Genomic DNA, 23,696 nt, shown 5'->3' with positions numbered 1-23,696 from the left:
CGGTGAGGATAGTGTGATAGTGTGAGCGCGCCCTAACCCTCCAAACATGTTGTTAACTTAGAGTATGTGTTTGAGTCGTGGCCTATTACAAGCCATGACACCTTTTTTTTTCAAGCACTCATGAAGAAGCCAAAAATATATGCAGGGTTGTTAACACTTGATGTTTGTGATTGCCAAATGCAAAGAAAAATTACATAAACCTCTGCGTCTCTATTTAGTTGTAAAGATAGTAGACACCGTGGTATGAAGTGACCCACTGCCATAAGAACATATCAGCATGCTGTTATGTTCTTTTCTCTAAGGTATGTGAAAGATGCATGACAGTCTTCCAAAGCACAAAGCATAGCAGCACCATCATTCTTTTTGTTTGAAATTTGTATCCCACTGTTGAGAGTTTTTTTTTTTTGGAGGTACAACCAAATAAAAGCTGCTGTCTGTTAAGTCAATTGGCTTTGGGATGCTCATGGTGCATCGAAGAAATTTAGACAAATCAAGCGAGAGATGGATATATACATGTGTCATTACTATATCATTATCTGTTGCATCTGGGGAGAAATGGATCGGGAACAGTGTCATCGCAACAGGTGGAAAGGTTAGCAGACGTTTTTATTATTCACGGAACATCGAGGAAAGTGAGCGCCCAATCTATCAAGAAGAATTGGGAGCAAAGAAGGAAATGTAAAGGTTTTCTTTTGCTGAGCACGCAGAGACTGGTGATTTGTTGTACAATGACCAGAGAGTGAGCCAGGAACAGAGGAGGTGACGGAGAGAAGGGGCAGACTGAGGGGAAATAAAAAGGCAACAGCTGGAGAGTTTGTTTGTGTGTGAGGGAGAGACATAGGAACAGAGAGATCAACAGTGCATTTGCAAAGCATATATACTGTACATCAAACACAAAGCCCACTTCCAAGGAAACACATCTGATCCAGCCCACATACAGTGTTATTCTGTTGTAAATTAACTGGAGCTGGTGTACGAACGCAGTTGGTGGGGTTGCAAGTCTTGGATGAGGGAGCACTATTGCACACTGCATGACTGCAGACGAGACAGTAGAATAATGGACAAACTGACAAGACACACTAAGTTTCTACTGAGCCATGAAGGAGGATCCAATTGAGTCATTTTCCCTGCAAGAATAACAATAAAATGTAATAAATAAGTGGTAATGCTGAAAACTTTGTGTGAGTGACTCACAAAAACTCATTAATCGGAGGCACATTGAGTTTATCCCGTCAGTGATATCGGCATAGTGAGATGTCTGCACAGAGCCCAAAAGATACTCACAGACAACACCCACCCAAGCCACCGCCTGATCACCTTGCTGCCATCTGGCAAAAGATACAGAAGTATCTGTGGCCATAACAGTAGACCACACAGCAACTTCATGTGAGACATTTCACCTCTCATCCAAGAGGTTTAACTAACTGGAGGGGAGGTTACAGATTTTAAACTCTGTGTGGGAGTGTCCTCACAGAGTCATTAAGGACACACTTTGAGCTCTGAGACTCAGACTTGGTCAAAACTCTGTCTGTCCACTTACCTCTGAAGGAGAAAACACATTCATTTGAGGACAACAATGTAAACATCTTGGCCAGAGAAGAAAGATGGAGCAGCCATCTTTGAACAGGGACACTCCCACACAGAGTTATAAAGCCTGCAACTCCAGTACAACTCCATTTGCCCACGATACAGCACTCAGAAATAGCATGACCTGAACGACTGAGAACCTTCATCAAGGTTTGTTTTATTGTTGTGTAGCATAAAGGACCTAAACTCTATAAAATAGCCTTGCCTTGGATTTGCTGAAATTAACTAGCTAGAATCATTTGTGAGATGGATTGTGAATTTAAGGTCAAAAAATCAATTTGGGTGTATAGAAATGTAAATTAATGTTTGATCAGCACACATATTCCACCTCTAGCCATCGCGAGGAATCCTGTAGAAGACCGGTGCATGTGACGACATCCGTCAAATGGAAAACCACAGTTTGTTTGTCATGCATGTAAAAGCCTTTATTTATTTTTAAGTCCATTATTTACATGGGTTTGTTACAATGGATTTGACTATTACTGCTGCTCAGAACATTGCAGCTGCCTGAGTGCCTTGTTTCCATAAACTAATCTACTGAATGCCAATTTTATATGGATTGTGAATTTTAATAGGTTACAGAAGTGGGCTGTGGAGAGTGAAGGATTAGTACACAGGCTTTTATCAGGCCACAGAGGCCGCTGCAGCAGCCAAAGATGGCAGCCGGTTGCTGTGGCTGAAGGGAAAAGGCGACAGTTGTGACCTAAAGTACAGAAATCCATCTTATGGTGAAATACATCTGGAGTGATGTATAGTCTGCAGTTTACAATATGCCAGGCACAGTCCCTTTCTATCGCCCGCATGATTTTTTTTTTGATTGTTCCACATGGGTCAGTGTGTGCAGCATCAGTCCAAGGTGACTCTCTTTGCATGAGGAGCAGCAGGAGCAGCAGGAAATAAAAATCTTTATAGTGCTAAATGTACCGACGTAATATGGAGTGCAGATGTAATGAAAGCTTTCTTTATTTGAATGCTTCGATTACACGACAATGAAGAAGAACGGCTTTAATTTTATGAGCCCTATTCCAAAAAACACATTGGGATGATGCGTTAAGCTTAAAAAAACCAAAATGCAATTATTTGCAAATGAACTGGCAATAGTTTAACAAAGTGTTTCCAAGCTAATTAGTAATACCCTTTAAAATGTACAATCAGGTGTTTAACAAAGTGGATAAATTCACCCCCTCTTTGCTTCGAGAATGACTGAGTCTTACCTAAACATGATGCCATCACGTGTTATCAATTTACTGATTGACCTGTGGAATTTTCCAGACAAGTGTTTTTTGAAACGGTTCACAATTTCCAAGTCGTTCATTTGCTCCTGTCCTAACTTGACTTGTGTTGCCAGCATCAAATTCAAAATAAGCTTATAGAGTCAGTGAGGTGAAACACTAAATATTTCCACTTTGTACTGTTTTCAATTGAACATTTTTCTCAAAAATGGTATGCAAATTATTGCCAGTTTATTTATGTTTTACAGGGCGCCCCAACTTTTCGGGAATTATAGGCAAAGTGTTAATTGCAATATCACTGTAAACTAAGGACATATGATCTGATTTGAAAGATCTGGAACTCCTCTCATGTTGCTTTAAGAATGTAGCAAAGATGAGTGTCAGGCCTGTTTTTATATATGATGCAAAATTGCATACAATGTGATATGGCCACAACATGCTATACATACATCTATACAACCAATCCAATCTAAATAATGATAAGAATTATAACGTTGTCAAATGCAGTTATGCCCATGCTGCTAGGTGTTGCTGAGGTTTAATTCACAGTGATAATATGTCACATTACATGCACTCACTCTTCCTAAATTCTTCATTGAATTGGGTTATAATTTATCACACGGCGCAGTGAAAGCTCCGACTTTGTTAGAGGGACAGCAGGTGAATGATGTATAAGTTAGTGTGTCACTGTGTCTGAGAGCGCTGGAGTGACAGAACGACACAAATGAAGCCAGAGAGAGGCAGACTCTGCATCTTAAGGCCTCTGTGTTTGCGTCTAGCCTTTATGATGTAAACTGAATGTAACCTTTCTCCTCTCACACAGCCCCTGCAGTAGGGACTGGGAAGCCCCGCCTCCCCCTGGGAGAAAGCATAGACTGGCATTCATCTGAGGCTGAGCTGCTGCGTGGTCTGGGTGTCAAGTAGAACCCACCGTGTTCCCATGCAGAGAGGGGCACAGAGGGACAGTCACAGCAGGGCCGGAGCTGGCCACTTAGTAATCAAGCCCTGCATAATGTTAGCGCCAAAACTGGACAGTGCCTGTCGAGACACTTTAGGGAATGTCATCCTGAAAATGGGAGAATGAACAGAGGCACCAACTGCCAATGTGAGACAATTTATACTTTATCTCTGCACACCCACAGCACTCACCGTGTGCAGAAGCACTGAGCCTCTTGGCGAGCCTCTGACCCCACTTTTACACCATTTATTGCAGTAATTACATGTGCTCTTGGTTGCTTCACCTGTTGGCATTATTATGATTGCTATTGCTTCTTTGCTTAGTGACAAAGCAATTTTGAAAGAGCATTCTTTTATTAATAGCCTTTGTATGAATATTATTTTAAAATATCCCCTTTAACAAATTGCCTGTTATTATCAAAAGAAACCCTCCTCTCTGAGGCAAATGGATAGTTTATCGATAAAACACTGTTCAAGCTGCCGCTTTTTCACTAGCTCTTATCTTTGTTATTATGGAGTCTCACACTGCCTATGGCTGTTTAAATCGGTCATCACACCGAGGCTATTTCAGGCTGACATACAGCCTTCCTGGTAGCTCTTTTAAGGGAATCTTTCAGTTTTATTGTTTGCTTATGATGCTCAAGTAGACGCTTTCTCCTCGGTCTACTTTTTGACACGCAAAGTGAGGAGAAGCTGGGAGAATACATACTGTATACGTATATGTAGATCAATTTTCTTTGAACAGTTCTTTGTGTAAGGAATAGAAACATGCTGTTTGTTCCCACTTTTCCTGTATAGTATTCAATGTATATTTGAGCTCTTCATCCAGCCATATTTCATGAATGCACATGTGCAATGAATGGAAAGAAAGAAAGAAAGAAAGAAAGAAAGAAAGAAAGAAAGAAAGAAAGAAAGAAAACAATACTGACAGCACATAAACAGCAAACCATATAGGATAAGAAAGATGTACTCTAACTGTGTCATAAACCAGTAATCAAGTTCTACATTATTCATTCACATCTCAGCAAGGGAAACAGTGAAAATTGCTTTCTGACCAGAATGAAATCTTTTCTGGGGCATCTGTGAACCAGTAGCCTAAATTACGAAGCCTTGTTTTGAACTTACTATTATTTATATATAACTGCTGCTTGTGTGTGTATGTGTGTGTGTGTATATATGTATATATGTATACACACACACACACACACACACACACACACAAGCAACAGTTATATAAATAATAGTATAATGTATATAAATATATGTGTACATATATCTATACAAACACATACGCACACACGTTTCCTATCATTTAACATATACTTAACACACTCTAACATTTGATTCTGGTTATTGATTTCCCTTGATAATCACAGAACTCTACTCCCTGCAACTCATGTAATGAACAACATGGATGGTTTTCCATTTTTTCCATTCGGGGGATGGGGAGCGAAAGAGCAGCGGTGCAGCCTGTGTTTAAATGCACAAGCGCTATCAGGTATTTAATTGGCACAGCGTCATCATAAATTAAGCCCTTTCTGCTTGAAGGACCTGTCGAGGATGTTGACACAAGTCAAGTTCTGCAACAGAATAGAGTCACTTACATTTAACAACGCAGGAATTTTATACGCTGTGTGAAGATGACACTCGAATCACGGGTACAAAATGAGAAAATCTTTAATGAGTGCTCTCACTCAATGTCGGTCGCGTGGAAAAGAAAGATGTTTGCTTCACTTCTCCTCAAACTGTATATGATTTAGCTGTGCAAGGACACAGGATGTAAACTGGATTTAAAAACTTGTAAAACCTCCTATGTTTATCACATTATGAGACTATGGAAGCCTGTGATAGAGTTGAAAAAATAAAATTATTTGTGGACGGGCTTCACATGCTAGTAATGACAGGGGAGGATATACTATGACATATTGGAGTTGAGAAATGGTTGTTGAAATGGCAGATGTTTGAAACGTTATTTGAAAAAGTCAGAAAATAAATTGCAGTTTATGCTATTTTATTTTGTGTGAGGTACAAATGCTCTGATAATACGCAAAATCCTTAATCATTAATTAAATCTACATGACCAGAGCATGACAGGCAGAGTCACACTTAGTGCAGGAAGTAAGTCAATTATGGGCATCCTGTTACCATTTTGCATCTTACTATAATACAATAGGTGTTAAGTTTAGGCACCCCATTATTAAACTATCAGGCTGAATCCGGTGTGTACAGTAAATTAAATCCATAATTGATCTGAAATACAGTGCACACTGTACATGTTCGAGGTAAACACTATTGACAAAAATCCCCAAACAGTGGCATGAAATAAAATAAGAATTCCAGCACAACTCACTTGGTACACAGAAGTCTGCCAGTCGATGTTGTTGGACTCAAAGAAAGGCTGCAGAGTGCTGTTAGATTGTATCGTGCAACTTCCAGTCTCAGACAATGTAACAGTGATTTGAACTCCTTGGCTGGCCAGAGTGAGTGAAGTGTGTTTTTTAAAGGTTTGGATATTTCTCTGAAACTCTGTTAGTCAGTGTGACATTGGCAGAAGATTGGACTCCCTCTCCAGTAGTCAGTGTTCCCAGCGTGAGTCATAAGAGACCATAACTAATCATGAAATAACCTGTCGCGTGTCTGAGTGAAACTGGCAGTGTGGCTTGTATTTTCCAATCTGTTAAACATAGCTTAGCACAGCCCCGTGTCTGTTTGCATTCCAATGAGCTATCAGCTTGCATTAAATTATCCTGCTCCGTGACACTTCACCCAAAGGTTGCAAGAGGTCAAGAAAGCAATGTCTAGTGGCTTTAAAGAGTGAGCAGGTTTATTTGTGAAGAACTAATTACCGTCCGCTCATGATGTCAATTCTTGAGCTTAATGAGAACACTGAGGTACTCACACTTCAATCTTAACCCTGTAAATAACGAGACAGTTACACAGCATTGTAAAGAAAACCCAACCATTAGATAGACACATGACAGTATTAGAGCCTCCATATATTATTATATAGAATTCTATTAGCCTATCAAAGGTGTATCAGAGGTGTATCAGTATTGGCACATATGTTGTCCAATGGCGCATATAAATGAAGCTTAATGTTGAACTGTAAATATTCGGCCACCATTTAATCTTTGTTACAAGACCTTTTCGTTGCTACTCTGCCTAGAGGGCCAGCATCCTGGAGCCACCTCTTCACTGTTGACACTGAGACCAGTTGAGGACCTGTGAGGCATCTGTTCCTTAGACCAGAGACCTGCATGCACTTGTCCTTTTGCTCGGTCATGCTCCAGAGCCTCCCGCCTCTCTATCCTGGCTAGAGTCAGCCTGCGCTGTTATTTGAGGGGAGTGGGGCACACCGTTGTCTGATATCTTTTGCTTCTTGGCCATTCCTCACATTGGAATAGCCCCTCGTTTTTCAGAACAAGTACAGAATTACAAGTTTGTCAAGAAAGTTCTTTTTTCCGGCCTATTTTGAAACTGTAATCGAACCCACAAATGCTGGTACGGCAGATACTCAACTAGCCTGAGAAAGGCCAATTCTATTGCTTCTTTAATCAGCACAACAGTTTTCAGCTGTGCTAACATAATTGCACAAGGGTTTCCTAATGATCAATTAGCCTTTTAACACAACAACCTTGGATAAGCGAACACAGTGTGTCTAAATAAAATCTCTGACCAATTTAACTATATTTTCCTGGAAAATTGTGCTTTCCTCTCATAATAATTTTAAAATAAAGAAGATTTCTAAGTGACCCAAAAATGTTTCAATGGCACTGTATATTTGGGCAAAAGCACCCAATAATAGTGTTAGACAAAAGACAACAGACACCTGAAACAATGCATTGAAATCCTTTCACAGGGGAAATTACTGTGGCACAAAGAAAATTGTTGTAGTACAATCAGATCCTTAAACAGGAAATGAATGCATCTTAATTAGATGCAGAAACACATAAGTGTCTCATTAATTTCAGTCTACTTTTGTAAACGGTGTTGATTATATATATATATTCAAATCTGTTTATGTCCACAAATTTCATTTAGACACACGGAGTAACAGTATTTCTGTGATACTCCATCACACCTTATTATTTTGTATATACAACTGGATCAAATGACTCGCTGTTAAGTGAGAGGGTTAATATAATCTCCAGTGTCAATCAACACTCCTGTTCACAGCTTTACGCAGCTATCGCAGCTTTTAGCAGATCAGCGGTGTCAAAATCACATAACAGAGCTTTAACCCCAGGGTAGTAAAACAGCACTCAGTAACAATAAAAAAGTCGTTCGCCACTGTGATTCTTGCCTTCGCTTCTATCTAGAAATTGTTCACACAGTGTGTTCCTACACAAGGGGTGATGTAACATCTTACTCTAGTGCCTTGCTATCTCTTTTTAGTATGGTCAGAAGAGCAATACAATTGAAACCCACAGTGTAACACCGCCTTTCAGACATAAAGCTATTGTGGAAGGCAAGATTTAAGTGTGTAAATATGCAGCATTCGTCTGAATATCGGAAACCAGGAGGAACACTAATACACAAGAGCCTACAAAAAACACGAGCCCATCAAGCTTTCCCAGCTTAACAGAAAGACATTCAGTCAAAGTCTTCCGTTTACCTGAATACCTGAGGGGCAGCGAGAACATGGCCATCTAAAACAACCACACAACGCAGAGGTTTGACAGTTTCTTGCATCTCAAATCGTGTATTTCCTGCCTCAGCGTCCTGCTGTAAACTCAAACTAGATGACTTTAAATGGATATAAATGAAATATTTCATTTCATTTTCTACTCCACATTGAAGAGGAACAGTATGTTGTGACACACACCGAGTATCAATAAATGTTGTTAATAGCTGTCTATTATTTATTTATTTATTTTTTTCAAAACTGTCTTTTCCCGTGACTCTATCCCGCCCCACTTTTTTAAAGATGTTTTCCCCAGTATAGGGCAGACGGTTCTGGCCATTATCAACAGCAGTCTGTCTTCTGGTGTTGTCCCCCAAAGTTTTAAACATGCTGTGGTGCAACCCCTTCTCAAGAAACACAGTCTTGACCCTGGTGTGCTAGCCAATTTTAGACCCATTTCCAAACTGCCTTTCATTTCAAAAATCCTGGAAAAAGTTATGTATACTCAATTGAAATCGTTTCTGGATGAGCACGAGGTCCTGGAGGTATTCCAGTCCGGATTTAAAACACTACATAGCACAGAGTCAGCTCTATTAAGAGTTTTTAATGATATCCTTTTGGCAAATGACTCTGGAAACTATGTAACCCTTCTACTCCTTGACTTAAGTTCAGCTTTTGATACCGTGGACCACAGCATTTTACTGCATCGGTTGCAGCTAGTAGGCATCTCTGGTACCGCCTTGGACTGCTTCAGGTCCTACCTGGCAAACAGGACTATGAGCGTAAGCCTTGGTGGTTCTGAGTCCCGCTCTGCTCCGCTGTCATATGGGGTTCCACAGGGTTCAATTTTAGGGCCCCTGCTTTTCTCACTGTACTTGCTGCCCCTGGGTTCCATCCTGAGAAAACATGGTATCTCTTTTCATTGTTACGCTGATGATACCCAGATTTATATGCCACTGAAGAAGAAGGACGGGTTTTCCTTGAAACCACTTCTGTTATGTCTTGAAGACATTAAAGCCTGGATGTCTTTGAACTTTTTAAAATTTAATGAAAATAAAACAGAAGTGATGGTGTTCAGTCCCAGTGGCTCTTGTGAACCACTTCCTGTTGACTTGGGCCCCTTGCTGCCTTACAGGAAGCAAACAGTTACAAACCTGGGTTTTAAGATGGACAGTGATTTTAAACTTGACCGGCAAATCGGTGCAATAGTTAAGTCCAGCTTCTTTCACCTTAGGCAGCTGGTAAAGGTGAAGCCCTTCCTTGCACAAAAGCACTTTGAAACAGTAGTCCACGCCTTCATTACATCGCGGCTGGATTACTGTAACGCACTTTATCTTGGAGTCAGCCAGTCCTCCCTGGCGCGTCTCCAGTTAGTTCAAAATGCTGCTGCTCGCCTCCTGACTGGAACGTGTAAGAGGGAGCACATTACTCCCATTTTAGCCTCTCTCCACTGGCTGCCTGTGCACTTTAGAGTCCATTTTAAGATTCTTTTATTTGTTTTTAAATCCTTAAATGGTCTCGCCCCGCCTTACCTCTCTGAGCTGCTCCGCCCATACACTCCTGCCCGGTGCCTCAGGTCAGCTGATCAGCTGCTCCTGGAGTTACCAAGGGCCAAACGGAAGCTCAGAGGGGATAGAGCCTTCTCTGTTGCTGGTCCTAAATTGTGGAATGACCTCCCGTTATGTATTAGACAAGCCCCTTCACTGTCCGTTTTTAAAAAACGTCTTAAGACCCATTTTTATTCCTTGGCTTTTAATCCAGCATGAGACTAATAAACATGTTTTAACCACCACAAACCAGGTGACTGAAAAACCTGTGACCTCACATGGCTTCACTTCTACTCTGAGGTATTTGAATTTATCCAGAAATGATTCACTAAGTCAGTCATTTCTAATTTCTTTTAATGCCATCCTTTGACATTTAAAGGAAAGGAATTCATCAAATGGATGAGATCTAATTTGTTGTCCTCTCTGCCTGATTTGTGTTTGAACAGTTTGCACGTCTATGCGCCGTTAAAATTCCAACCACAGATGGCAAATTTGACGGTTTTTAGTTTAGCGCGTCGTCGCTGAAAGAAAGCTATTTCAGTAATCCCTTCCTCTATTTTTGTGCCCCGACCGTTGCGATTTATCAAAAGGAACTGGGTCATATGAACTCAAATGCTCAAATTCTCATGTGCACAGTTGGCAGGATGAATGTGATCATTAGTTTTTCTCTTTACACATGCAACTATTAATTCCTTAACAGCTTAATAAACGGTATGAGTCAGTGTGTCAGTGTCACGATGAGTCTGTCATCTGCCCTATCAAACATCACTGAACAGACTGAAAAATTAATCTGAGTGTCTCATTACTAACAACCCTTCTCTGAAAACTGGTGACACCACAAGTGAGAATAGGAATAACAGATGAGTTATTAAGCAGCTCACTATCTGCACCGTAATTTATACAAGGCAATGTCTGAATTTAAAAAAAAAACCCTTAAAGTGCAACACAAGACAACAAAGACGTTTTTAATGTGAGAAACTGCAAGGACAAAGAAGCTAAAAAAAAAAGTCGAAGGGAGCATTATTCCCTCCGGTGCTTGACTTCTTTTCACATCTACGTAAATGTCAAAAGTTTTCAGCTCATGCCTAAAAGGCTGAAAAGCCTTAAAAATACAGCGAGAGGACAGACACTGACCTGTACGGCGTGTTTCACTGTTGTACGTGTGTGTGTGATTTTTATTTTGGCAAAGAATTAGAAAGATTTAATCAATGCTTTATGTTAGTCACAGGTTCACTTCTATAACCGCGCAAGTTCTGCTAGTCAATTACACAATACTCTTTTTCTTTCTCCATAATGTAGCTGTAGGGTGCCGTGCCAGCAGTCTTGGACTCCGCCAATCCATATGACTCACACAGAGAAGAGATTTGGCAGAGAGGATCATTTATGGGATACACTATCTCTGCGCTGAACAAAGCTGACAAAGCCAGGTGGCTAAAATGACAGGAAAGGCAAATAAGACGTCTAAAAATTGGTGCATGAACATAAATGATTTCTACGTACATGCATTAATTATGTATGTTGTTTTGAACAGAAACTAAGCTTTGGGATCATGAGTTACCAACCCGTCCATCCATTCATCCATCCATCCATCCATCCATCCTGCACACCCTCGTCTACCAAAAGCTGTAATATTGACAAATCGATCTCACTCTTTAATTCACAAATCTCACCAAGAACATTAACTTGGACAAATTGCAAAAAACTGAAAAAGAGACGGATACATGTGCATTAATTCAAGATTTACTGGACATTTATCAAATAATGATGTGCGCTTGGCCATGTTGACTAAATCATAAAGATGAATCACAAAAACACAAACGCGAGTGCAAGATCAATGTTCTGTAGAACGTGATGATGATGATTCCCCACGGAATACAGGGCTAGTGGCGCAATGGATAACGCGTCTGACTACGGATCAGAAGATTCTAGGTTCGACTCCTGGCTAGCTCGATGTTCCCTTTAGTGTGAGGCACTTAGTCCTCTTGTCTACGTACTGTGCAACGAAGGACATTTGCAACTGAAAAACTCCAACTGATACCTAATTGGCCTTTCAACAACGAGTAGAAGCCGTCAAAAGTCGTCAGTGACAGCCAGCAAGTAATCCTGTTGCTCTGTAATTATCTTTGAAAAGCTACTTTTCAAGCTAAAGAATATACAGAGCGGCACTCCATGAGCCCTCTGATGACCTTGATTGTCTTCTATGATACATCAGTTTAGATATTCAAAATTCAAAACATACTGTTTCACAGCAGGGACACACTAAAACAAGAAGCTGGTAGGTGGCAGAATAGGCCGTGATCGTATAGTGGTTAGTACTCTGCGTTGTGGCCGCAGCAACCCCGGTTCGAATCCGGGTCACGGCAGCCCTTGCAAGTTGAAGCTCTCCGATATCTTTGCTGAAAATCACTCCAGCCTGCGCTTCAATGTAGACATTTTGTAACTAGACGGCTCTCCATACATTTACTTTGCAAAACCCCACATTCTAATCTAATCATTGATTAAGGAGGGCTGAACTCAGGGCTAGTGGCGCAATGGATAACGCGTCTGACTACGGATCAGAAGATTCTAGGTTCGACTCCTGGCTAGCTCGATGTTCCCTTTAGGCCATGTCCTCATTTACTCTTCCTTGGCATTGTTTCAATAATGTTTGCAGCCAAACAGATCCATTGGAAATGACTCAACATGCTGTAGTTCATATTGCAGGCCTATACGTGGCGCTTGAAATTCACCAAAAACAGAGAAGATGTGATGGAGAATGCGCATAAAGGTTGCGCACTGTATACGAACAGACAGTAGAAGGAGAAACTGAGCACAGCAAGAAGAAGACGGAAATGGCTACTCAGTTGTCCATAATCCTTATTTGCTCAGCGTAGTGGCAGAGGAGCATAATATTTTTTCCTTGTAAACCTCATAGGCTTAATATCTTCTGTGGCACGAACGCAAGCATGTAGTCCACCATTGTTGTTGTTGTTGTTATGAGACGTCGCAGGGTTAAGCGGTCAAAGGCTAGAGGTCTACAGGTGGGGTGATGGTGTGATCGATACACAAAGTATGCAGATTTGTTGTCCACATGAGAACGCAAGGGCAGTGTTTTTGGATTTTTCCACCCTGAGACCAGGTTTCAAAAAAGTGTGTTTGCAGGCACTGTGTTTACAGGATCCATGTGGATGATCGGTCAAAACGATGCAAAACGTGTGCGTTTACACACAAAAGCATTTCCATGCGGCTGGCCCATTAGTGTGAAGCACTCGGTCCTTGTGTCAATGCTGCCACTCTACATACTGTGCAACGAAAGACATTTACAACTGAAAAACATCAAATAGTACCTACTTGGCTATTCAACAACGAGTAGAAGCTGTCAAAATCCTTCAGTGACAGCCAGCAAGGAATCCTGTTGCTCCATAATTATCTTTGAAAAACTACATCTGAAGTTGAAGAATATACAGATTGGAGCACCGTAAGCCGTCTGATGACCTTGATTGTCTTCTATGACAAATCAGTTAAGATATTCAAACCTTAACATATATCATGTCTTAAAACATGTCATTTCACAGCAGGGACACACTAAAACAAGAGGCTGCTGGGTGACTGAAGAGGCCATGATCTTATAGTGGTTAGTACTCTGCGTTGTGGCCGCAGCAACGCCGGTTCGAATCTGGGTCACGGCAGAACGAGCGAGAGGAGCCTCGCTGGTATCTTTGCCTGTGCTTTAATGTAGACATTTTGTAACTTGAAGGCTCTCCATCAGTTTACTGTGCAAAACCCAATATTAGAAGTGCTTTCAGGACCCCCCCCCCACACACATAACACAGCTCGCATGAAATGATGTGGGGAGTCAGCTGTTCTGGCAATGCTAAACACAGGGCTAGTGGCGCAATGGATAACGCGTCTGACTACGGATCAGAAGATTCTAGGTTCGACTCCTGGCTAGCTCGATGTTCCCTTTAGTATGAAGCACTTGGTCCTCTTGTCAATACTGCCACTCTACATCCTGTGCAATGAAGGACATTTATAACTGTAAGAAACCAAATAATACCTAATTGGCCATTCAACTGTTCAAGTAGTACTAACAGTACAGCAATCATGTTTCTTGATACCAGTTGTTTTCATTTCAAGCTGAAGAATATACAGAGCGGCACTCCATGAGCCCTCTGATGACCTTGATTGTCTTCTATGACACATCAGTTTAGATATTCAAAATTCAAAACATACTGTTTCACAGCAGGGACACACTAAAACAAGAAGCTGGTAGGTGGCAGAATAGGCCGTGATCGTATAGTGGTTAGTACTCTGCGTTGTGGCTGCAGCAACTCTTGTTCAAATCCGGGTCACGGCAGCATTTGCAAAGGGAACCCCTCTGGTGTTGTTTCTACAATGCGCTTCTACATTTTGTAACTTTACTGCTCTTCATGCATATACTGTGCAAAATCCCATATTCTAATCGCTTTTAGGAAAAAAACAGCTCTTCCCCCCCTACTAAGCATAACTCGCATCAAATGCTGTGAGGAATTAGCTGTTCAGACAGCACTGAACCCAGGGCTAGTGGCGCAATGGATAACGCGTCTGACTACGGATCAGAAGATTCTAGGTTCGACTCCTGGCTAGCTCGATGTTCCCTTTAGCCTGTGAAGGACTTAGTCCTTGTCCTCTACATACTGTGCAACAAATTACCTGGATGTCTTCTTGCCACACAATTTCAGAATACAATACATCCAGATATTATAGTATTAAGTTAGATATTCAATATTCAGTACAAGGAGGTACTCAGCAGACCAAGTTGCCATGTTCATATAATGTTTAGTGGCCGTAGAAACCCTGAGTTGCATACAGGTCATGGCAGCAGCTGTAAGTTGTATCTTTTTTAATCACTGCTTTAACGTGCAGCCTCTGTTTCAATACACAGAGTTTGAAACTGGATGACTCCAGATGATTTTGCTGTAAAGGCCCTATTTATTCAGACTCAGGCAGTCTTTTGTCCAGCATTCCCCCCCATTGTCTACAAAGAACTAGAGCCCAGCTGTGTGCATGCACAGGGCTAGTGGCGCAATGGATAACGCGTCTGACTACGGATCAGAAGATTCTAGGTTCGACTCCTGGCTAGCTCGATGTACCCTTTAGCATATCATTGTAAATCACCAAAGAATAGTGGCTGAACAGAAAGCATCTTGTTTAGTTTGATGTCTATCATGCAGCATGCTCCGTTGGTGTTTTAAAATAAATCAGGCCTGAAGAACATACTGTTCAGAGTTGCACTCGATAAAATGTCTGTAGAATTAATTTATGATGCATCATTTGGGAAACCCATAGAATTTAAATAGTAGTGTTATTAGTTTATATTCTAATCCCAAAATATGATATCACTAAAAGGATACAAGGTTAGTGGGTAGTGGAGCTATCTGCCTTCACCTCCACTACCACATACTTACAATACAATACAATTAAACACTGTAGACTTTATTTGCATAAATTCAGAAGTTCGTAAATTGATGTGGAATATATTTATTCTAACATCAGCTGCTTAAGTTATTTAAGGACACAAGGGAATGTAGCACATGCTGGAATAACAAAGTGCATACATGACTTGTATATGTATATAAAAGCAATGGCCGCTCCCATTCAAATCTGTTCAATATGTCAGTGTTAGGTCCCTGACGTACCAGGCCCACAGGCGCAGAACGTACGAGCTAGTCAGCCTACAGCTGTGGTCTTTGCAGTGTGTTTAATTGTAGCTATTTGGCAACGAAAGCTGACTGTTGCATCGCCTCAAGTGACGTGAGGCGATGCAACAGTCAGGCTTCGCCGCCCCTAATCTCTTTCTTTGTCAGTGTGTTGTATCTGGGCTCTTACAATAAGTATGTAAGTCTCCTAAAGACATACAGTATCTGCTCGATTTGATCCAGAGTGCGGTCCAGACTGTTGGCTTTACATTGTTCTGACTCAGACATGTATCACAAGTCTATTTCGGGTAGGTCACCATGCTATGAACAGCACTGTGTTTTCTTGAGCCTCGGTCCCGGGGCGCAAGATTATGTCTGAACCTCTATCCTGGATTATCCTTGTGGCCTTTGGGAGACACTCATAATCGAGAATGACTCCACCTGAAGTGAAGGTCAAAGGAAAGAACTGGATTTGATTGAGCACTTAGGCTTGCAGTTTTGTCACACTTTATGACATTTACGACAGAGTGCGTTGCCATTTATCGCGACTACATACGTACACATTTGCTTTGGTTACAAATCTACAGAAAGAACCTTTGACAAATCAAATAATGTAAAAGGACCAACTTGTCTTATTTATAGTATGCATACTGCACAGGTTTACATGAAACTTCTTTTCTTAAAATATAACATTTGGAAATGGAAATCCGTTGTAGTTTTCCTTTTTGTTGGCATAATTAAAATGAAACCTGGATCCAAAGCATGCTAACTGCCACATGAAACAGGAAAAAGGAAGACAGCTGCTATCTAGTGCTGTGTTACTGTACCTTGCCTGCATGCCTGGAGGCTACAGGCTCAATTTTCAGTCTGCCTCGCATCCATGGGAATTAAAGAATTCAAAAGGAAATGTTGATTTATTAATGGCCAAGGTGGTTTCCATCCTGCAGATGGCTGATGGTTGCTACCATTGCAGTTAGGTAAATGTCATTTCGGGATGCGTTTCATATGATTGTCAAACGTGTGAGGTGTACACTGCATGTTGAAGCGGTGGGTGGGAGGACAGAGAAGACAACCGGCGAAAAAAGATGGATGAACAGTCTGATGTGTGTTTTAACACTGTGTTGTTTATATCAAAGACATGAGACATGAGAATATATTCATCATAGTTTTTCATAGGCTTAAAGGAAGTTAAGTATAAAATTATATGTTCTGTTTTGACATGAAAAGTAGCTGTATTTGCTTGGAAATATATATATATAGACATTCACACAGGCATCTGCAAGCACATGCGCACACACACACACACGTGCACACACAAGCAGTTAATGAATATGCCGAAACAATTGTCTGCGACTGCAGAGGTTAACCAATAATTACGCTCTCCATATGTTTACGGGAAGAAGCGCTGGAATCAAGCACAGAACATCATTATATATCTGTGTGGCTTTGGAGATGAGACGATGACCTCAAGGTAATTAGCACAGATGTCTGTAGCATAATTGGTAAATTGCTTTTTCCGAACGTGAATTTAAAAAAAAAAAAAAAACGTGCTGAGGCAAATACCAGCCAGGGAGCCGCAGTTGTTTGACAAGTGTCCATACTTTTGTTTGAGGCCTTATGAAACCCAGAGTTTTGAATGATGGAGTGACGGTCAAAAATCAGTAAAGTCCACCACTCTCCTGTTCTTATTAATGCCGGTTGCTTGGAGGCTGACCTTCTGCGCTGATGCACAGACACGGGAGAAGACAGTGGTGGGAGGATTATTTGTTAGCCTTTAATGTTGGTGAGATAAACAAAGCACCAGATTGCGGATGAGACGGGCATCACCAGCTAATACGGATAGTCGCAGGACCATTGTCCCGCCTACGCATGTGTTCGTGTTTTCACATTATTGTCCCATTTTCCATTTGTTTTAATGATTTTGATGATGGCTCAATGTGAAGCATGAGGCTTGTTATTTCCTCGGCGCTGGACTGATGTATTGGTTTGACCTTTGATGTCGGTCAGCCATGCCATTTACCACCCCGGTGATTGAGAGTCCTGCCTGAACGCTGCTAGATGAAAACCACAAATTCTGCAAAGGAGTTGTGTTTTTCTTGAAAATGTTTTTTTTGTTCGCAGTTAATTGTTAAATAATAGACTCGTAAACGAAGGAATATACCCTAGAGTCGCCTGTATGACTGCATGGGTGGAGAACACTTTGTTATACAGCAGTGCTTCTGTAATCTCACAATGAAAAAGGTTCTCTTTCTACTGAGAATTTGCCGGTTATAAAAAATGAAATATTTGCTTTTGGCAGCTCCTGTCCAAAAATTTGGTATTAAAAGCACATATTGACAGAAGCGCAGTGTTACATCATTGAAATCAACAAAATCTGTATCTAGCATCCTTCAAAAGAAAAAAAAAAGCAGATTTCGCATCTCTAGCCACCAAATATTACTGTGCATACATTCATGCCCTGCAACACTTGTTAGAGAGCGTGCTGTGAAAGTTTTAGCCTTAGGCAGCTATTTGAATTCCAGACTTCGATGATGTGATGTGAGGCAAAACCGGCTGCAATTACAGAAAATATAAATTCATGTTTCTAATAAGACGTTAGGAACAGTTTTTCATGGCGTTGCCTTTGAATGTGTGATCGGGGTTGAAACACTGAATACTAACGTGTAATCTCTCTCCACAGGAATATTTATCATGTTTAATAAAGATCAACAACACACTTTATTCTCTTTTGCATTAATTAGACGAACCAGCTGAGAGCTATTATCTGCATGGAAACAGACGTAATAAAAAAAGGGCTAATTTTAGAAGTTATTCATTTGAAGAAATGCTGAATTCCAAATGAATCCGCTGAAATCACCCGAGACCGGAATTTTGTCGACAAAGGCAACTAGAAAAAAAAAAGCAGTTTGAATTACGTGGCTCCTTTCTATTAAAACAATAACAAGGAGCGACGTGTAACAGCCACTTGCTGTAGCATTGTCTGTTTTTTTTTTCTTTCTGTTGTATTCCTCCTGTTTTTGACAGGCATCTGGGAAGTTATTACCTGGGTCTATTATTAATTCATTATAAAACACGCACAAACACAGCTGTAAACTAGGGCAGCCCTCCTCTCCTGTTAAGTCCAACACATTGCCCACTCAGCCGCGGCGAGAACAACTCAGCTTGAACACCGTGATATACATTTCATCCAGGTGCACAGTATTAGGGCAGTAAGGTTTGTAATAGATAAAGACTACAGAGGACAAACTATTGATTTTCAGGTTAGATCGATAGATACAGCGGCAAGCACATTTGGCTGTGTGTGTAAGTTTGTAACACTGGAAGCAAGCTGAATAATAAAGCAACGTGTGGAAACAACAGGAAAGCAGCTTTTTTTGATATTGAACTAAAGTGCCTTTAAGTAATTGCTATGGGTCTACTCGAGTAAAAAGTTGATTTAACGTCTTTAATGCCTAAGTTATGGAATTAGATTGACTATGATCAGTGTAGATGACTAAATAAATGACTCATCACTGATGAGGTGAGTTTTCTTAAAATATCGAAATTCTTCTTACATATAAACATACTTACAACCATAGTCTGGGCGAATACTTGATTGTGATTGGCTGGAGGATGTCAATAAACTTTTGATGCACAGACATCTCTGGAACCCCTCAAGTAGTTTGCTGTTTGCTATATCCTGTGTCTACAATGAGTGGCTCTGGCCTCGAATGGCTGCAGACACCTCCACATTTGAAATAAACCAAATAAGAAAAAAAAAAAATCTTCTTTGTGACACAAAAAGTAGCCCTTCAACGTGTCATCCTCCGAAAAACACAGGACGGTGCTTGTAACACACAAGCGGTAAGAGGTGTTTATTTGTTGGTGTTGTTTAACCGGCTGAGAAATTATATTGACGCTTCGTCTGCCATATACAATGTTACCAACTTTCAATTGTGCGCGCACTATGTGAGCTATCTAACCAACAGCTGAGTGGAAAGGGTGAACTAGTTCATCTCCCGATGTGATGTCCAATCTAAGGTCCGTCCAATTTACTGTCATTTTACCAATGACAATGTCACAATACAAAAACATCATGGGCATCATGACAGCAAGTACAAACAGTGCAAAGCAAAGTGAGAAGTCACATTTAACAGGGCACAAGGTGATGTATTAAGGAAAATATTTAAAGCTTAAAGAAACAATCCAATAAAAAAAGAAAAAACAGAAAACAACAAAAACCAACGGTATTATAAAAGAACAACTTAACAGAGACCGAATGTACTATAGTCAGATTTTTCTGAAGATTTTGGTCGGTCCTATTTACTGGAGTATTGAACATAGTTTTCATTACATTAGAACCTTCCAGAGCTTTAATGATTGTTTACAGCTATTAGTCAAACTTCATCACAAAACACCTACAAATACACAATATTAGTCTTTTTCATTGGCAAGTGACCACGGGTAAATGCGGGCTGATGCCCTTCAATGTGTCCATAATCAGGAACTACCTGGCCTCCACGTCGTCCATCAGTTCCTCATAATGACCATCTGGTCGGGGTATCATCCCTCACAAGTACTGTACACTAAATGTCAGGTATTTTCATGCAAACATGGCTGTTTCACACCCACTATTACCATCAAATTAGCCTCCAATAGCCCCCCTACAGAGTTTTGAGAATGTAATGCCCTCTCTTAAAACAATGCTGCATAACAGCACATTTTAATAATGATTACCAGGAAGGCACAATTCTTGCAGTTATTCTAAATGACTCTGCAGCAAATGAAGCTTAACTCGCCGTGACCACTGGACCAATAAGCTTAATGTTAATCTCCTGCTATTATAAGTATGAAAAGCTTCTGGTAAAAGTCGGGTCTTATTATTTTAGACACAGAGGGCTCTTTAGAGTGGAAGCAGCCATCAGACACTGAAATGTGCTGCTGTCAGTGTGTCATGTGCGACTGGCGTGCCATCGATCCCTCCAGTTACAAATTCGCCGTGTATTCAAATGAATGCAAAATATACTATTAAACACTTTATGTCCGTGTTTAGAAATATAGAGTTGAGACAGGTACATGTGTTTCTTCAACACATTCAGTACAATAATTTGCATTACTGGTGCTGTTTGTAAAGGACTATTTCAGTGGTATAGCATTGCTTTACCCACTGACTACAAATAACTTCCACTTTGCATCGCTGCTGATCATTTCCCAAAAGCACACCAGTCTTTAGATTGATTTCCTACCTTCCAGGCAGCCGTTGGTTTTAGTTCAATTCCATACAGGGAGAAAAATGAACTTGGATATCCTCGAAACTTGCTCAAAATGTGCAATCAATTACAGAGAATATCACGTGTGCCTCTGCTGCTGTCAGCATGTTGTCGCTTTTGTGTGGTTTTGTAGTCGTAAGGGCAGATTTATCTGAAATGTCTGCAGTTCGTTACACCGAAAAACAGTCACAACAAGTTAGATCAGTGTTCCCGACCAAAGTGTCCCGAATACAAAACAACTAGGAGCCACCAGATGATTAAAGGAGCATAAAAAGGGAGAAATACTTCAGTTACACAGAATTATGTTAATGTTTTGCTGACTTTTTCCCTTTCTCAATTTTTTTTCGCTTTTTTGTTTGTGAAATACCTCATGCTTTCATTTCGTCAGGGCTCTAAAATCCTTCAAAGGGAATAATACTGTCAACTCCTGTCAGGAGAAGCCACGAGCAGGGTCCACAAGCCAAAAAAGGTTGGAAACCGCTGAGTTAGATCAGCTGAAAAATGTGTTTCTCTGGAGATTAAACACGGCTCTTTGTCTTCTTTGATACACTGTTTTCCCTTTAAAAAGTATGACAGACCAACCAACCGGTTACCACCAGGCTGCCCTGACACCCACATTGAGTGGCTGTGAGAGGACATAATTTGAGTAACCTAGGACGACATCTGCCACGGCTCATTGCTACAGCCTTTAAACCAGGAGTTCTCAAAGACTTGATGTCTGATCGCCAATTCACGGAGAGAGAATATGATGCTGGAGGATCAAGAGTTGATCCTCCTTTGCTGAAACCTCTGATTCTCCAAAACTGTGATGGCTTTTCAATCCCAGCTGCCGAGCTGTCACCTTAAGATCATGGCACTGATGACAGAACGCAGCTCCCATGACAGTAACAAGATGCCACACGTTGCCTGTTGCAGCATCTGATTGGTGTATTAAATGCCGGCTATTAAATATGAAACAGAAATTGAATAATTACAATAAAATACATGTATTATGTACATTTTTATGTCACCACACAAAATGTTCCTGAGGGCTGTGACACTTTGAGAACCCCTGCTTTAAGCCAACACACGTCCGACTGAACGACTGACCAATCACTCAGCGGCGAGATCTGATCGTTATCGTAATTTACCCTGTAGTGACCAGTGGAGTATTCAAAACCAAAGCAGACTTTTCCCCTCCTATCTACCCACCCGGACGTAATACAACTGCACTCACGGTCACTGCAGAACGGCCCCCCGTAGGTGGTCATGGTGCAGTCACAGGAGAAGCCCTCCCACAGCTGCAGACACACTCCCTGGTGGTGGCAGGAGTCCTCTGTGCAGGTGGTGCTGGGACCTGCAGGGTGTAGACAGATTTACCAGGTGCTTGCTCCCCCTCCTCGTTTTAATGCATGCATCTTTATTTTTATCCAGTGGGAGTTATCATATTATATTTAATGAAGAGCCAGACATTACTGCAAAATAAGACTAAAGATGTTAGTCTTCGGACGGAACGATTTTATTACTTATGACTCCCAGGGAAAGGAGTGCTGAACCTCCAAACGTAGTAGGTTAAATTGCTTTGCAGTACTTAATCAGCGACTGATGCTGGTTATTAATCACCTCCAACTAAAGGTCAAAGATAACGTGATCAATTTTCTGTGTTTCTGTCACTGTGACCACCTTGTCTTAAACAAATCGACCTTTTTCCCCAATACAGATGTTCTAAGACCAAAAAGTCTCCGAAGTAACCTTGTTGCTTCAAGAGGAGGGTTTATCATTAATCACCTCATTTTTTAAAATCTTTTTTTTATTTTAGAGACCCTGCTATATAGTTAAAGCAGCAATCATTTTCTAATCATCAAATCTCCTCAGTGACTCACATTGTTGGCTTTGCTTATTCATGCGCCACAGAGGAAGATGTCTGTTGTCTTTTTGAGACGCCGCGACCTTTACCTACGTGTCACCCTCAAGCCAAACTTTGAGTACACTTACATAACTCTGCTATGGTACCCAGTGTTTCCGGTGCAAGTTTAGGCTACCAGGGGAGATGACTTGAGACTCTTAAAACTTGGCAGAACTCCGCGCTCTACTGAGTGCTTTCTTGGCTGATTAGAGTTCCACAATAGCAGCTGGACTTGAAATTATTACGTGTTAGCATGTATAATCGGAAATAATAAAACCGCAGAATGTGCTCACCGGCCAATCACAATGGAGCGTTCAACAAAGCTGTTTAATGCCATAACAAATGTGGTGTAATTAGTTTTTCCGTGAGCCGCCACTCTGAGTTCCTCCCGCTGGAAACAGTAAGAAATCAGATTACAGGAATGACTCACAGGTGTTTCAGACTTCCCAGCATCCCCCGCCCCTCGCCCCTCGCCTCACCTCCACAGCCGCGCTCCACTTCTCCCACCTTGTGGAGGGCATCGGCCAGCAGGTCGGGGAGTCTCCCGTTCAAGTCCACAGATGCCAGGCAGCCCTTGTAACCTTCCCGGGATGCTATCAATCTGGGCAGGCTGCCATACATGCTCTTCCCAACGCCGCCAATGTACAGCTCACCTATGAGACAGAGGAGCGGGTCAGCAGGAAAATTCTCTCTCGAAAACCATCTACATGTCACAAACGAGTAAATGTTGGTGTTTCTGTTCTAAAAACAACTTACACCTTAACAATCTTATGCAATCCAATACAAGTGGTCTGCCATAAAGACTGCTTTAACCATGTATTCATGTTGCTACTGGCATAGCGGTGTTCAATTTCATGTTACAGCATTTTGGTCAGAGTTAGAAGTGGTGTCAAACTGGACTGCGTCATATTCAGCAATGTTTGTTAAAAGTCTGCTCCCCCTCATGCAGCTCAATATG

The 23,696-nt window shown here is 41.2% G+C and overlaps 1 protein-coding gene and 6 non-coding genes across 11 annotated transcripts in view; 6 read left to right on the top strand and 1 right to left on the bottom strand.

Moving 5' to 3' along the window:
- The window catches only part of nrxn2a (neurexin 2a), a 136,708-nt gene that overhangs the window by 40,958 nt on the left and 72,054 nt on the right, over positions 1-23,696 (bottom strand). For all 5 annotated transcript variants that reach the window (XM_037119311.1, XM_037119315.1, XM_037119312.1 and 2 more), the window contains 2 exons: positions 23,218-23,391; positions 22,070-22,189 (listed from right to left, as the gene is read on the bottom strand). In XM_037119311.1, coding sequence (XP_036975206.1) covers positions 22,070-22,189; positions 23,218-23,391 — 294 coding nt within the window. The remainder of the gene's footprint in view (positions 1-22,069; positions 22,190-23,217; positions 23,392-23,696) is intronic.
- On the top strand, positions 11,825-11,897 carry trnar-acg. The gene has a single exon. It is a non-coding gene; the product is annotated as a tRNA-Arg (tRNA).
- trnah-gug lies at positions 12,239-12,310 on the top strand. Its single transcript has one exon. It is a non-coding gene; the product is annotated as a tRNA-His (tRNA).
- Positions 12,465-12,537, top strand: trnar-acg. The gene has a single exon. It is a non-coding gene; the product is annotated as a tRNA-Arg (tRNA).
- trnar-acg lies at positions 13,810-13,882 on the top strand. Its single transcript has one exon. It is a non-coding gene; the product is annotated as a tRNA-Arg (tRNA).
- On the top strand, positions 14,484-14,556 carry trnar-acg. The gene has a single exon. It is a non-coding gene; the product is annotated as a tRNA-Arg (tRNA).
- On the top strand, positions 14,980-15,052 carry trnar-acg. The gene has a single exon. It is a non-coding gene; the product is annotated as a tRNA-Arg (tRNA).

This window comes from Acanthopagrus latus, chromosome 13 (assembly GCF_904848185.1).
Source record: "Acanthopagrus latus isolate v.2019 chromosome 13, fAcaLat1.1, whole genome shotgun sequence".
Lineage (NCBI taxonomy): Eukaryota > Metazoa > Chordata > Actinopteri > Spariformes > Sparidae > Acanthopagrus > Acanthopagrus latus.
The sequence above is the reverse complement of the archived record's forward strand: the minus strand, read 5'-3'. Positions and strand labels throughout refer to the sequence as shown.